At 40.5% G+C, this 15,824-nt stretch overlaps 1 protein-coding gene and 1 long non-coding RNA gene across 2 annotated transcripts; both read left to right on the top strand.

Moving 5' to 3' along the window:
- The first annotated feature begins 1,250 nt into the window (after window positions 1-1,250).
- On the top strand, window positions 1,251-15,645 carry LOC122449706. Its single transcript, XR_006271994.1, has 3 exons — window positions 1,251-1,261; window positions 13,182-13,186; window positions 14,953-15,645. It is a non-coding gene; the product is annotated as an uncharacterized LOC122449706 (long non-coding RNA).
- On the top strand, window positions 5,345-15,645 carry MPZL2 (myelin protein zero like 2). Its single transcript, XM_043481620.1, has 6 exons — window positions 5,345-5,633; window positions 6,598-6,764; window positions 7,205-7,415; window positions 9,740-9,887; window positions 12,476-12,551; window positions 14,047-15,645. Exons 1-5 carry the CDS (start codon window positions 5,576-5,578, stop codon window positions 12,537-12,539), a joined length of 648 nt encoding a protein of 215 aa, XP_043337555.1. The 5' UTR covers window positions 5,345-5,575; the 3' UTR covers window positions 12,540-12,551; window positions 14,047-15,645.
- Window positions 15,646-15,824: the final 179 nt, after the last annotated feature.

The following is a 15,824-nucleotide window of genomic DNA, read 5'->3' as shown; positions in this document are numbered from 1 at the left end:
TTTCTTTTCTTAAGGATGAAAATTGGTCCTGGTAAACAAGAGATACTGAATTCATCAATAAACACTATATAAATGTAAATTCTCCATTACTTAGATGTGGTGCATATGATAAACAGGGAGATAGGCAGATACATCCATTGAGGACTCTTTATCTTCCTGGGAGACTCTTCAAGGTTATCTTAAAGACACCCCATCTATCCAGCTCTGCGCAAGTCCATCTAACGTCTCTTTAGAACATGAAGGGTTAAACTTCAGAGTCTCTTCCTTGGGCTGGTTAATTAGATTACGATGCTTCTTCTCTATAATTAAGAAAAAAGAGTCTGAGGTTTTACTGGGGAAGTGTTCACATCAGCTGCCAAGAGACGAGAGATAGGAGCACATTCCTGCCCACGGTTTTACTAAGTAGAGCTCAGTTTCAGATCCCAACTTGCCCTGGACCATCTGTAGGAAATTTGAGGCAAGGAGGAGGATCCAAGCGAACACATGTCTCCTTTGGGCTGAGAGCCCACCTCTCATCCAGAACTTAGACATCCTCTCTCATCTTTGAGAGAGTCTGCCTGCAATGCAAGAGATGTGGGTTCAATCTCGGGATTGGGAAGAACCCCTGGAGAAGGAAATGGCAGCCCACTCCAGTATTCTTGCCTGGAGAATTCCAAGGAGAGAGGAGCCTGGCAGGCTACTGTCCATGGAGTTGCAAAGAGTAGGACATGACTGAGTGGCACGCACACACACACAGACACACACACTCACTCATCTTTGTGACTAACACAATGTTGCAAATTAACTATATTTGAATTATTTTAATGGTTTTTAAAAAGTAAGAAGGGAAAGCTTTGAGTCATCAACCAGCACATATTCTACCAACTGTCTCATAGGCACCTGGCCTAGGAGACATAATGAAAGTTAAACTTTTTACCTGTTTTCTGAAGACTCAGACTCCCAGCCTTCCCTAAACAACAATTCCAATCTACAGCTCCTTTTCCTTTTTTTTTTTTTAAAACTCTTTCTGGTTTAAAAGGTCTTCTGCCTGCAATGCAGGAGTCTGAGTTTCAATCCCTAGGTCAGGAAGATCCCCTGGAGAAGGAATGGCAACCCACTCCAGTATTCTGGCCTGGGAAATCCCATGGACAGAGGAGCCTGGTGGGCTACAGTCCATGGGGTTGCAAAGACACAACTTAGTGACTATACATATACAACAACCCTGTGGATACCACATTCCACCCATCTGCTTCTCCTCTCTATTCATCCTTTTTGGGGCTAGGTCAAAAGTCACAAAAATGGTGATTACTTGTTTACATCCACCTTTCACCTCCCAATCCTCTTCAGACTGATTCCTCCCTGCCCCAGCCTCAGGCAGAAATGTCTAATTCTACTTTGCATTTCTAGCCTAGCAACATAGTAATAAAAATTTCATAAAGCTTTTCTAGTAAGAAAGACATATGGACCAAACTTTTGAGTAAATAGATACTTTATTTAAACCACCCTAAGAGCGAAGAATTGATGCTTTTGAACTGTGGTGTTGGAGAAGACTCTTGAGAGTCCCTTGGACTGCAAGGAGATCCAACCAGTCCATCCTAAAGGAGATCAGTCCTGAGTGTTCATTGGAAGGACTGATGCTGAAGCTGAAACTCCAATACTTTGGCCACCTCATGTGAAGAGTTGACTCTTTGGAAAGACCCTGATGCTGGGAGGGGTTGGGGGCAGGAGGAGAAGGGGACAACAGAGGATGAGATGGCTGGATGGCATCACCAACTCGATGGACATGAGTTTGAGTAGTCTCCGGGAGTTGGTGATGGACAGGGAGGCCTGGCGTGCTGCGATTCATGGGGTCACAAAGGGTCGGACACGACTGAGCGACTGAACTGAATTGAACTGAAGAGCTAAATTATCTGTTTTCTTTGCTTCACAGAGTGTTATTTTCATCTTGTAGTGAAAAAAAAACTTTTTTGCCTAGGATGCTAAGACAACAATTTTTACATGTATTGATATGGGTCAATTAACCTTTTTGTCTTCTGAGCCCCCAGTGAGTTTCCTACTGACCAAAGCCTAGGTATCCATTAGAAATATTTTTAGAAGGGAATTCCCTAGCAGTCCAGTGGCTAAGAGTCTGGGCTCCCAAAGCAGGGGGCCTGGGTTTGACCAGTTGGGAAACTAGATTCCACATGCCACAACTAAGACCCAGGTATCAGTTCAGTTCAGTTCAGTTCAGTCGCTCAGTCGTGCCCGACTCTTTGCGACCACATGAACCGCAGCACGCCAGGCCTCCCTATCCATCACCAACTCCCAGAGTTCACCCAAACTCATGTCTATCGAGTCGGTGATGCCATCCAACCATCTCATCCTCTGTCATCCCCTTCTCCTCCTGCCCTCAATCTTTCCCAGCATCAGGGTCTTTTCCAATGAGTAAGCTCTTTGCATCAGGTGGCCAAAGTATTGGAGTTTCAGCTTCAACATCATTCCTTCCAATGAACACTCAGGACTGATCTCCTTTAGGATGGACTGGTTGGATCTTCTTGCAGTCCAAGGGACTCTCAAGAGTCTTCTCCAATACCACAGTTCAAAAGACCCAGGTATAGCCAAATGAATATATAAGTAAGTGAAATTGGAAAAAAAAAAAAAGAAATATTTTTAGGGAATGTGTAGGGGAAGGGATAGATGAGGTGGTTTCAAAACTTAATACACCATAAAATTTTAATGACAATCAGAATTTTTCTCTGCAAAAGTTTAAAGAGAAAAAGTGATGTCTCTGAAAACTTCACTTTTCTTCCTTTTTAATTTTCTTTTCTTTTTTTGGTTGCACTGGGTCTTGTTGCTGCACGTGGGCTTTCTCTAGCTGTGGTGAGTGGGGGCTTCTTCTTGCAGTGATGCTTCTCTTGTGCGGAGCACAGGCTCTAGAGTGTGGGCTCAGTAGTTGTGGATGCGGACTTAGTTACTCTGTGGCACGTGGAATCTTCCAGGATCAGGAATTGAACCCATGCCCCTGCATTAGCAGGCGGACTCCTATCCACTGCACCACCAGGGGAGTCCATTTCTCTTCCTTTCAATCTCCAGAAGTCCTCTTCTTTTTCTCTCACTTGCCCAGATACAAACTATAACTAAGGCCTCACCCAGGTGCCTCCATCTCTGATCAGAGTCCTGCTGACCAGCGCCCTGGGGACTCTTAGGGACAAGCCTCCTTTTTCTTTAGTGTTTTCTCTGCTTAGCACGTCCAGCCCTTGGCCTCTCCCCTCCCCACCCAGGGAGGGGAACCGGCTCGCTCTCCTGGTAACTGGAAGGAACTGGGCGTTGTTGGGCACCCTGCCAGGAATTTGAACTCTGCTGAGGAGGAATGGGCTCTGGGCAGTGGCTGACTCCCAGAGCAGTGCTGTCTGCCTGCTCACAGGGCGCCTGGCTACCTAGGGTGGGTGGGGAGGAAGAGTCTTCCCTCCTGACAACCATTTGTTCAGCTCTTCCTGCCCTGATTCCTCTCCTGCTGCTGTTTGCTGCATCCCCTGAGCCCTGTGGTAACTCTACCTCTCACCAAAAATTTGCAGTTTGTGGTAGACTTCAAAACCTTAGGCTTCTCCTCTCCTTCCTTTAGAGCGGCACTGGCCTGCAAGCTGAAAGCCAGCAGAGGCTCAAGTTTCCTTAACTCCTTTTCTTTCTGGCTCCTGGAGCTGAACTCTTTGGACCTGCGTGCCAGAAAGGCTCCTTTATCGGATCACCATTTAAAATGTTTCCCCAGCATTCTGATTTGAGGTTGGCTGCTGACTGCGTGTGTGTGATTTCTGACCTAGAGGCTGAGAAAGGAGCCAAACATCCTGTGTTCAGAACACTCTTGTCAGGACACTCACGCTGGGACACCGCGCCTCTTCATGTGTGGAGCCCCTGGTTTCTCAGTCCTCATGGGGGCTATTTTGGTTGTTGTTAAACTTTTTTTTATGACACATCTTTCTCCTGCTGCTTTTCTCTCTTTTGCTTTTCTTTTTCTTCTGTAATCTGCCTCTCTCTGTGGAATTTTCTCTTTGCTTCCCTCTTTATGTTGTTTTATTTTTTCTAGTCAGCCTGCCCCTTCCTCTCAGTACTAGAAACTTCTTTGTTCTGCGGTTTCACTGGGAGAGTTTATGAATCACTTAAGAGTTTCTAGATCACTAATCCAGGGATAGCAATTTATTTCTCTTGTTCTGCGTTAGATTACTGGTCAAGCCTGCTTCTTTTCTTTTTGGCCGTGCCACACGGTTGTGGGGTCTTAGTTCCCCCCTCAGGGATTAAACCCTGGACCCACGGCAGTGAGAGCTTACTTCTTAATTGCATGGGTAACCTTCATCTTCCTTCTACTGAGTTTCCATACAGCTTTACTAATTTTTAACAATTACCTGTCATCCTTTGAGACAAGGAGACACCTTGTCTCATTTCAAATCTTCAGCTCTTCAAATTTCTCAGACAGATGACTGCCCCCAAAATGGCAAATAAAACCTGAGTTACAAAAAAGCTATTAGGAAAAGCTTTTCCTTGAGGATCCTCTGTCTGATTGCTCACATGAACTATGATTTTTGTGGAAAGAGCACTAGACTGAGTTAAAAAAGAGAACTTCCCTGGTGGTCAAGTGGTTAACAGGCATATACTTCCACTGCAGGGGGCATGGGTTCCATCCCCGGTGAACTAAGATCCCACATGCTGTGTGGCCAAAAAAAAAGAGTCAAAAAAAGTTCCAGTTCTGCTACCTATTGGCTGTGCAAATAAATCACCTCTAGGCTTTTCGTGTCTGTCTTCACTGGTGAAATGGGAACACTTCAGGGCAGTGTCCTGTCAATGAAACCACTTTGCAAAGTGTCTTGAGATAGCACATGATTCCTCTTTAAATCCTTCAAACATTAAACACTGAGATTTATTTTGGTCAGTCTGCTTTAGATGGGGCGGGGGAGGGGGAAGGGGGTTTTCAGGGGAAATCTACCAGCTAGAAAAAGCACAGGGATCCTTGTGGTAACATTTGGTTAAAATCAAGTATACAAACTCTAGGACTTTTTGAATACAGAGGGTCCTAAGGAATTTTGATTATTTTGGAGGTGGTAATCCAGTTCAGGCTACTGTGGCCTGAGGGCGGTGCTTTGATAAGTGAAATCACTGCAGGTATGTTCAACATTCACTTCTTAGGCAAGCCTAAAACCTGTTTTTAAAAAAATGTGTGCGTGTGGGCCAGACCCAAAGCAGCCTGGGACCTTTCAGACAGGCACCACCTCCTCTGGCTGTTTCTGAGGCCATCCAGAGGCCAGGGTCCAGAGGAGCTGAAAAGACAGGACTGCAGAGTCTGGGACTTTGTGTAGACGTGTCTGTAGCGCGGAGGGTGGGAGGGAGGCAAGGAAGGAGGGGAGGAGGGCGTTGGGAGCCGAAGCCCCACCTTTCATTCCAGCAAAGAGCACCAGCAGAGCAGGAATGACTCACAGGCGCGGGAGCTCAGGTTCCCACAGGTGAGGCGACAGACTGCTTTCCCCGGGAAAACGCCGAGGCGCTCTCTCCGCCAGGAGCGGCCTTGGCAGGGTGCTGGCGCGCTCCGTCTGCGCGGTCTGGTCTCTGGGGCCAGGCCTGGGTTTCCCTCATGTATGGCCAGAGCCCTACGCGTGCTGTGCTTTTTCTCCTTGGCGTACAGCTCACAGGTAAGAGCTCGCGGGCTTCTCTGAGCATTTCCTCCACTGCCTACCCTGTGAAGTTAGCTCATTGTCGCAGAAGTTGCAGGAGTCTCTTACTGGAGCCTGAGCCACAGTGACATTTCGCTTTAGTGTTGACTTTAATGAAACTCAAGTGGGGGGTTGTTTTGGGGGAACTGCTTTTGGAAAAACAGGTTTCGGTGTGTTCTGGTTGCCAGTGATTGGGGCACAGAGCGGGTTTTCTAATCTCAGGTTACACTCCAGTTTTTGGTGGCTGCTCTCCACCCCCCACCACAGGCAGAACCCGGCTCTTGGATTTCTGTGTGTGGGTCTTGTCTGAGACTCTGGGCAGTATTGGGAAACTGGAGATGGTTACGGAGAGAGACCCACTGTGGCTTGCTAACTGCCCCACCATGCACATACTAAATGTAAATATGCTAAAAAAATGCTACATGGTATAAAGGTTCCAGGGTACAAGCAAGCTAAACTGTCTGGGGCTGATTAATTCCGTTTTTTGCAGAAGACTAGGAATAGTAGGAAATTCACTTAACAAGGACCCTTTCTGAAAAACTTACTGCTAGGGGACCATTATACACATAAGGTATTATGGTTAATCTGAACAGAGGTCTAATTAGTTTTAATTTTTTTGCTTCTGCCTTTAATCTTATTTGCCAATGTTTATAGTTTGTTAGAGCAGTTTTGAAGGTACCATGAGGCTAGGGTATCCTGCTTTAGAGAAGGTGTGACTGCTAAGTAAAGTTTATGGTGTGCTATTTTTAGCTGTTAAATGAATGGGAGGGTCAAGGTTACATGTAGGTAGGAATATGTGGTGGGTGAAGCTGAGTTTGAGTGAGAGCTGGGGCATCTCAGATCTGTTTGATGCCCTACTCAGACCTTTATTTTGGTAGTGTCAGCAGAAATTCTCTTAAGACACATCTCCTGTTAACCCTTCATTGCCTTTTTTCCATTGCAGCTCTTTGGCCAGTAGCAGCTGTGGAAATTTACACTCCCCGGGTGCTGGAGGCTGTCAATGGGACAGATGTCCGGTTAAAATGCACTTTCTCCAGCTTTGCCCCAGTGGGTGATGCTCTCACGGTGACCTGGAATTTCCGTCCTCGAGATGGGGGCCCTGAGCAGTTTGTAAGTTTGGGGCCCTTGATTAGAAAAATAAGCCAGTTCATTTCTCCTGGCCCTTTTATATTTTTCTTAGTGATAAGTACAGGGTAAAGCTGGGGAACAATTCTTGGCACAGAGACAGAACTGAGAGGCTGGTGAAGGGGAAAGCTAGAGATTGTTGCAGGAGAACTGCAGACCGGGCAGTCAGGCTTGCTGTTTCTCTTTTTAAGTTTTTTTTTTTTTTTCCACTTGGACCATTTTAAAAGTCTTTATTGGATGTGCTCCAATATTGTTTCTGCCTTATTGTTTTGGTATTTTGGCCACAAGGCACGTGGGAACTTAGCTCCCTGACCAGGGATCAAACCCACAGCCTGTGCACTGGAAGGTGTTTCTCTTCTGCTCCTGCTATCTCAGTCTCCCTGCCCAGGTACCGAATAAACCCTTTGGTCACGACTCCTCTCTAGGTTTTCTACTACCATGTGGATCCCTTCAAACCCATGAGTGGGCGTTTCAAGGACCGAGTGGTCTGGGATGGGAACCCTGAGCGGTATGATGTCTCCATCCTCCTCTGGAAGCTGCAGTTTGATGACAATGGGACATACACCTGTCAGGTGAAGAACCCACCTGATGTTGATGGACTGATCGGGGAGATCCAGCTCAGCGTCGTGCAGACTGGTAGGTGACGCAGAGACAAGTGTTTTTGGAAAGTGTGAGAGCTTGTAGAAAACAGAGGGGCAAAGTTTTGTGATGGCTGAAAGAGAAGAGAGAAGGACCAACTCTTTGGATCTGGAAATTGCAGAGGAAGAGTGAAGAGTCCTGGGGTAAAAAGAGAAAGGCTTTGTTTGGCTATGGAAACAAACAGAAAATAAGGCAAAGGGACCTAGGGAATCGGTTACAAAAATGGCATTGAGATCGTGAAAGGGAGAGGAAGCAACTCTCTGATAAAAGGCTAACAGTAAGTCCATTCATCCACTCACTTAGTCACAAGATACTATTGAGTACCTACTCACTGTCCAAAGTGCTTGACAGGTACTATCTCATTTAATTCTCACAATCACTGTTGGAAGTAGATACCAATAGTGGTAGTTATTGTTTATCACGCCCTTCCCACATGCTAGGAGATTTATGTAACACATCTAATCTTTGTTGTTTTTCAGTGCTAAGTCATGTCCAACTCTTTGCGACCCCATGGATTGCATCGTGCAAGGCTTCCCTGTCCTTCATTATCTCCTGGAGTTTGCTCAAACTCATCTCCACTGAGTTGGTGGTGCCATCCAACCATCTCATCCTCTGTCTAATCTTTACACATATCAATTTACTGTGCTCTTAGTGCTTCCCTCCCCCCTCATTACTAATGAGGAAACCAATGCTCATACAGGTTAAGTCACTTGTCCAAAGTCAGGGAGCAGATAAATGGAATCACTCAGAACTCAAACCCAAGCATCTCTGTCTCCAAAACTGTGCTCCATCTAATGCACTGTATTGCCTGCAGGCCTAGAAAGGACAACCTGGAAAACTGCCAGATAACAAAAAGAAAAGACCACAAAACTTAAGAGTTGTAAATTTGGGTCTGAGTCACTGCTACAGTTTATCAGCTATAAATAAATTTTTTTCTTCTGTAAAGTGAGAATAATAGAGCTAAGATTATGATGAGGATAAAAATGACATAATAAAAGTAAAAATCCCCAAAGTCTGAATTGTACTGAAAATTATAATAGCTACCATATATTGAAAGTATTATGTGCAGGCACAGCATGGAACAATTTAAATAAGCAACTTTATTTTTTATAAGAACTCAAGAAATGAGTATTGTTATCTTTATACATTGAAGAAACTGAGGCTCAAAAAAAAAGTTAACTACCCAAGTCACATAGGAGCTGGTATTTTAACCTAGCTGTCTTTGGTGTATTCTCTTAACCAACACGTTACTATCCAAAACATAAAAGCCTATAAAATGGTATGAATTCCCCCTTTCAGTCCTAGTATCATCCTTCAAGGTCCTATCAGTAGAGAGCTGTGTGACCTTGGAGAAGTCATTTGAGTGTTGAAAGAAGTAATGTAATGTCTTTGGATCTGTTTCTTCTTTGCAAAATGAACAGGTAGATAAGGACCCACGGGTCTTAAACATATTAGGATGACTACTCTGAGGACCTAATGAAAGCCATAACCCCTATTTACCACAAACAAGGCACACAATGTGACATGGATTTTGTGGGTTTGTTCTCCTTCACCATGCCCCCCCCTTCCCCACCCTCTTCCTTTACAGACTTGAGGCTGGGGAACCCCTGGGCTAGATATTCGCTAATGTCTTTTCTAGCTCTGTAGGTTTTTTGAAATTTAAATCAGAAATCAAGCTCAAGATCAAGAGACCCAGCCTTCACAGTCTCTAACCTTGTTTAGGGACCCTTCCCTCTGGGTTCTCTTACATCATTGACCCACTAGACTACAGTTACTTGTCTCTCTTTCCTGTGGGTATCAGTTCCTTGAAGGTAATGTCTTTTCTGGCTTTGTATTTCCACTAAAGTACTAGAACATAATAAGCTCTTAATAAACCTGAATAAATGACTGACTGAATGACAGAGGTGAGGATTCAGGGAGAAATAAACACTGGATTTGATTAGGTCAGCAATAACCTTACCCCATTAGCTAGGTTACCTGCCCCCAGTGATTCTCAAATTTTTTGTATGCATCAGAATCACCTGGAGGACAAGTTAAAACAGATTGCTGGGCCCCACCTGTAATTGGATAGATCTGGGGTGGGGCCTGATGGAACTCGCCTTTCGAAGTTCTCAAGTCATTCTGTAGCTGCTCCTCCTAGGACCATAGTTTGAGAACCACTGAAGTGTCTCTATGGCTTTCCTATTGCTACCAGAGTTTACACAGCTAATATGGTAGAAGAAAGGAATATTTCATTTGGTGAAAACACATCCCTATTATATCTTCAGATTTCATCACAGTCCTCCTCTTCAGAATCCCAACCTGATCTTTTCTCCTTACAGTTCGCTTCTCTGAGATCCACTTCCTGGCTCTGGCCATCGGCTCCGCCTGTGCACTGATGGTCATAATAGTAATTGTGGTGGTCCTCTTCCAGCATTTCCGGAAAAAGCGACGGGCTGAAAGAGCTCATAAAGTGGTGGAGATAAAACCGTAAGGCTGGGCAGTTCTGGAAAAGTCTTCTAACACTGTTTTATGGCAACTCTTGGTATTTTATAGCGGGGCTAACTCATTCTTGAACAAATGTCCTTTCTTTTGGGTAAATCTCATACAGAATTCAAATCCACAGGATGGATAAATTAGGGTGTGAATTAGTAACTTTAGCTGTTTCTGTATTGAAATACAGTTGATTTACACTGTTGTGTTAGTTTCAGGTGTAAAGTGATTCAATTATTTACATATATACATATATTCTTTTTCAGACTCAATTCCCTTATAGGTTATTACAAAATAGTGAGTGTATTTCCCTGTGCTATACAGTTGGTCCTTGTTGGTTCACTATTTTATACATTATAGTGTGTATATGTTAGTCCCAAACTCCTAATTTACCCCTCCCCCGCCCTTTCACCCTTGGTAGCTGTAAGTTTGTTTCCTCTGCGGTGTTTAGTTTCTTAATTTTAGGGAAGATTTCATCATAGGCTTTCTTTACTATGTAGGATTTGATATACAAAAATTTGCTTATGTAAAGCTTTTCTAGGATATTCCTTCCTTTTAATGTAAAGCATACATTTCTAAGAACCACTGGGCTAGGAAAGACAGCCATGCTGATGTAAGGTACATTATATATATATATATATTTTTTTTTAAGATAAAATTTACATATAATAAAATTCATTATTTAATGTTCACAAAGTTGTGTAACCATTACCGCTAATTCCAGAACATTTTCATCACTTCCAAAAGAAACTCCATACCTTTTAGCCATCACTCCCTACCTTCCTCTCCCACCTGCCCCTGACAACTACCAATCAATCTGCTTTCTGTCTCTATGGATTCTCCTGTTCTGGACAGTTCATGTAAAGGGAATCATATAACATGTGACCTTTTAAAAAAAAATTACATTTTTGTAATTTGAAAAAAAAATTATTTTTTTTATTATTTTAAAAACTATGTGACCTTTTATGTCTGGCTTCTTTGACTTAGTATAATGCTTTCAAGGTTCAACCATGTGATAGTATGTCATTCCTTTTTGTGGCTTCATTATATTCCATCGTATACACATACCACGTTTAAAAAAAGTATTTATTTTTTAATTTATTTGGCTGTGTCAGATATTAGTTGTGGCACATAGGAACTTTGCTCACAGCATGAAAGGCTTCTCTAGTTGCAGAGCACATAGGCTTAGTTGCCCCAGAGCATGGGGCATCTTAGTTCCCCAACCGGGTGTTGAACCCATGTCCCCTTCATTGGAAGGCAAATTCTTAACCACTGAGCCACTAGGGAAGTCCCCACATTTTGTTATTTCATTCAATTGATGGACATTTAAAATTTCCCCACTTTTTGACTAGTAGGATTAATGCTAACTATGAACATTCATCTACAAGTTTCTGTGTAGGCATATGTTTTCAATTTTTTGGAGTATATAAACAGGAGTGGAATTACTGGGATATATAGTAACTCTATGTTACCTTCTTGAGGAATTGCTGGACTATTTTCCAAAACAGCTGCACCATTTCATATTCCTGCCAGCAATGTATGAGGGTTCCAGTTTGTCTACATCCTCAACAAGACTTGTATTGCCTGTCCTTTTGATTATAGCCATCTAGTGTGTGTGAAGTGGTATCTCATTAAGGTTTTGAATTGTATTTTTCTAATGACTAATGATGTTGGGCATCTTTCCATGTGTTTATTGGCTATTTTAATGTCTAATTTGGAAATATATTATTCAAATATGTTACATATTTGAATTTTTGAATATTTGAAACCATTTCCAAGTTAGGGTATTTGTCTTTTTATTGTTACGTTTTGAAGGTCTTTATATTTTTTGGAGTATACAAAAGCACCTTGTTAGATAAAGGATTTGCAATTATTTTCTCCCATTCTGTGGATTGCCTTTCCATTATCGTGACTGATGTCCTTTGCAGCACAAAAGTTCTTCTAAGAGTTTTACAGTTTAGTTCTTATATTTAGGTCTTTGATTCTTTTTTTATTGTTATTTTTTTGATTCATTTTTAATTAATGAATTTTTAATTCATTTAATTAATTCTTGTATATGGTGTGAAGTAGGAGTCCAAATTCATTCTCTCACAGTGTAATTTTTTTCAGCTGTCCCAGCATCATTTGCTTCTTTCCCTCAAGAAATATTTACAATAGTAAACAGAACTGATTTTTAAGGAGGTTAATGAACCCAACTCTGAGCTGATTTGAATAGAATACAATTGATAAACATGACTTCTAGGTCAGTCTTTGTTTTTGTTTGTTTTGGTTTTAATTTTATGCTTTTTACTTTTTTGAATAAGAAGTAGAATTAGAATACTAATGCTAAACTAAAGTGTCTGTTTTAAATACCTGGCGTTCCCAAATGATATTCCCCTCTAGAAATATTCTGAAAAGGGTCATGTGGAGGCATGAGTATTGTTAGACAGTACTAGTGGTTTAGTGCTCTGTAAGCCTGATCTACTCCCAGGTGCATATACTTCCCCAAATTTGGGGGAATATATCTAACCTGAAACTTTGTATGATTTGCCTTCCTTGTTCCTTGTCTTGTTCTCCTGACATTGGTTTCTGCTTCTATGTTACAGAAAAGAAGAAGAAAAGCTCAATCAGGAAAAAAAGGCTTCTGTTTCTTTAGAATACACAGACTAACATTCTTACATGGTAAGTTTCACCATGTTGCTTTCTTTCCTTAGCTTACTTGCACCTTTAATCTCTACTGTAGATCTCCTAGATGATATGATTGTTAGGTGTTTCCTGTATGAAATGAGAGGAGCTGGGCAGAAAGATAAAAGTCTTTTCTTGTGTTATGGATGGCTTTCCCTTTGAGTGTGTTTTGTGCAAAAGACTAGAAAGCTAGAACCTCCTATCATTAAAGCTGAGAATTCTATGATTATTTGAAGCTTTGGGGTTATATTTACCACCCTTAAGAAAAATAAATTAACTTTCAATATGTAAGTAAATTTTTTTTAATGAAAGAATTAATATTTGCTTTTTTCTTCTTTTTTCTTGTAAACTAATCATGGCAGTTAAGAGTGACTCAACAGATATGCTTGACATTTTGACAAGAGAACTTCTATATTCTTTGGAACTGATTTCAACTCCTCTCATTTAGTTATTGGGACTATGAACCCAATTTTAGTGGTGTGTAATTTTGTTTTTCCAGTGTTTAGGTTTATTAGGCTTAAACGGTAGGTTGATTTATTTTAATATGATTATAATTTCTATTCCCTGAAGTTGATCCACTATTATCATTTGCAAAAAGAGCCACAGTTTTACAGCCTAAAGCTCCAGTGAAAGTTCACAAGAATTTATAAAAAAAAGAATATGGAGAAAAATGATTCTATTGTAAACCTAGGGGGAAAAAATTGGTATCACAGAGATTTTTACCAAGGGCTATTTTTAAAATCAAGCAGATTTTCTAAGTCAGGGGCATGGAAAATAAAGACAGAGGCTGTTTAAGATTAAAAGAAATTTAAGAGAGTGATACAATCAAGTGCAGTGTATGATCTCTGACTGGATGGATACTAGTCTGAATGAACTAGTTGTAAAAAGAGTTGGGGGTACAACTGGGAAAGTCTTAATATGAAAAAGTCAATATGGATAATATTAGAGAGTTATCATTAATTTTTATTAGGTATAATAAAGATATTGTGCTTACACAGGAAGACATCCGTATTTTAAAAATGCATATTGGAGTACTTATGGGTAAAATGTCAGTAATTTGTTTTAAAAACTCTAGCCCCCCCCCCCCCATATATATTATTTATAGCAGGTACAATTTATCGCTATACAATTAAGTGAGAGTGTATTCTACACACTGACTTCTTTGCTTTTCTGTATATTTGATTTTCTTTATTATAAAGGGGTTGGGGGGAGACAGAGAGAGAATGTATATATATGTGAGTAAGCAGATATTGATCATCCAAGGGTCTAGGGAAGGCAGGGACTATGACTTAAGGACACTGACCCTGAGAACGATGTAATAAAGATCAGGAAATTTTTTAAAAAGTTAAATTAGGAGAGGACAAATATACTTAAGAATATTTTTCTTCACAATGGAAAACAGATCTAGTAATATGTATGTCTTCATGTCAGGTACTCCTATTGCACTGTTGCTAAATGCATTATCCATTTAAACTTCTGCTTTGTATTTCAGGAAGCTGAATATTTCCCAGAACAAGAACCCTAAGATAAGCTGGAGTTAATGGAAGCTTTGCTTTGGCTTTTCCAGTTGTGACCTGCCTTCCAACCAGCGCTGCAGTATATAACCACCTAGACGAGCAACGTTCCTCTGGAGCCAGCATAGGGCCCTTCTTGAGCAGATACCACCAGACTCACAAACAGCTCTGTTACTAAGGTTTTATTTAATTTCAGAGTGCAAATATTTTTCAAATGCTCACTAGGTTTTGTATACTAAGAAGCTATATTTTTGCCCTGAAACACTCCTTGTGGATTATGATTTATATTCACATATATTGGCCTCAAATGAGATAAAAACCAAACTCTCTGTCTCGTTTACTTTGATATATTAATTTTAGAGCAGTGTTCTAGCTACTAAAGTTAACATCTTTATTCTTTCCTTCTCACATGCTTGGTTAAAAGGTGAGCTAATTCTCTCAACAGTTTTGATTAATTAACAGAAAATCCTAAATTCAAACTGTTAAAGAATAGTTTGATTTTTATGGCTCTCCTTAAGTATGAGACACATCTTATTTTATTGAATTTCTTTCAATACCCTAGATGGCAGGTTTTTGTTTTTGTTTGTTTTTGGTCAGTTGACCCAAGGTTTACAGTAGCACAAGCCGAAACCACAGAATAACTAGGGAAGGTGACATAAATGCTAATAGATTGACAAATGCCACCTCAGGATGAAATGCTTGTCACCTTTTTTCTGTGCTCTTGATAAGTGACCCATAGCTCTAATTTTTCACAAGCAGTGAATGACTGTTTAGCTTACTATATTCCCCACTTCCAATTCAATTATTTATAACAACAGAGCAAAATCTATGCTCATTTGTAGACTGGAATCATTAAGCAGTTAAATGGAAGGATTCTGAAGTAGTATATTACAATTTAAGAATTTAGGGCTAGTGAAAAAAAATCAACCCTAAATGGTGATAATTTTCTCTAGTGTTATACAAAGCTCTGAGAACTGGAAGAGATTAAATTGTTTCTTTCTTTTATATATTTTTTGTTTTAATACAGCTTGATACTTTGATTTCACCAACTAGGCTGAAAATGTTATTTCTGTTAACAAACTGGAGTTTCAAAGCAGTTTATTTGTATTTAAAGATGATGAACTTTGATTTTTTTCCCCAATACTAAAAGAAACCCACTCTGGTATAATTTACTTATGAACTTGAAATGCTTCTCATACCTGTCTCATTTTGCCTTTTATGCTGTCTAAAAAAGTGGTTTTAGTACCCAGTTTTGAAACTAAAAATCAAATTTAAAGTCCATATTACCTTTCATTCACATTTTCTTTTTTTCTCTATATAAATCTTTGAAAATATAGTAACTGGATATTTCTTCAAACAGATGGCCTGGATAAAATGTAAAGAGGTAGTTAAAAACTCATGGAAGGTGTTTCCAGCGAAACTTGTAGTTTCTGTGTCTTGGTTAAATGCTCAAGGATTAATACAGCCCCATTGTTCAGTGTCTTCTACTTAAAGAGAACTTTTGTATTGTAATTTATTTTTTATTGTGCCTTAAACACTATGTAAATAACTGTCAGTAATAAAGCATTACAATTATATAATTTGCTTATATGAAAATCTAAAATTTTTACATAGCAGGTAACAGAAAACTGATGGGAATGTATTTTACCTCTATTGAAAAATTTTCTAAGGGGCAGCCTGGAAGTCAATAATAGAATTAGTTTCTACTGGATAAATAAAACTATATGAATTTCCACAGAATTTTCACATTGCTTTG

The sequence above is a fragment of the Cervus canadensis genome, chromosome 11, assembly GCF_019320065.1.
Source record: "Cervus canadensis isolate Bull #8, Minnesota chromosome 11, ASM1932006v1, whole genome shotgun sequence".
Classification (NCBI taxonomy): Eukaryota; Metazoa; Chordata; class Mammalia; order Artiodactyla; family Cervidae; genus Cervus; species Cervus canadensis.
This window is presented reverse-complemented; position numbering and strand designations above follow the sequence as displayed.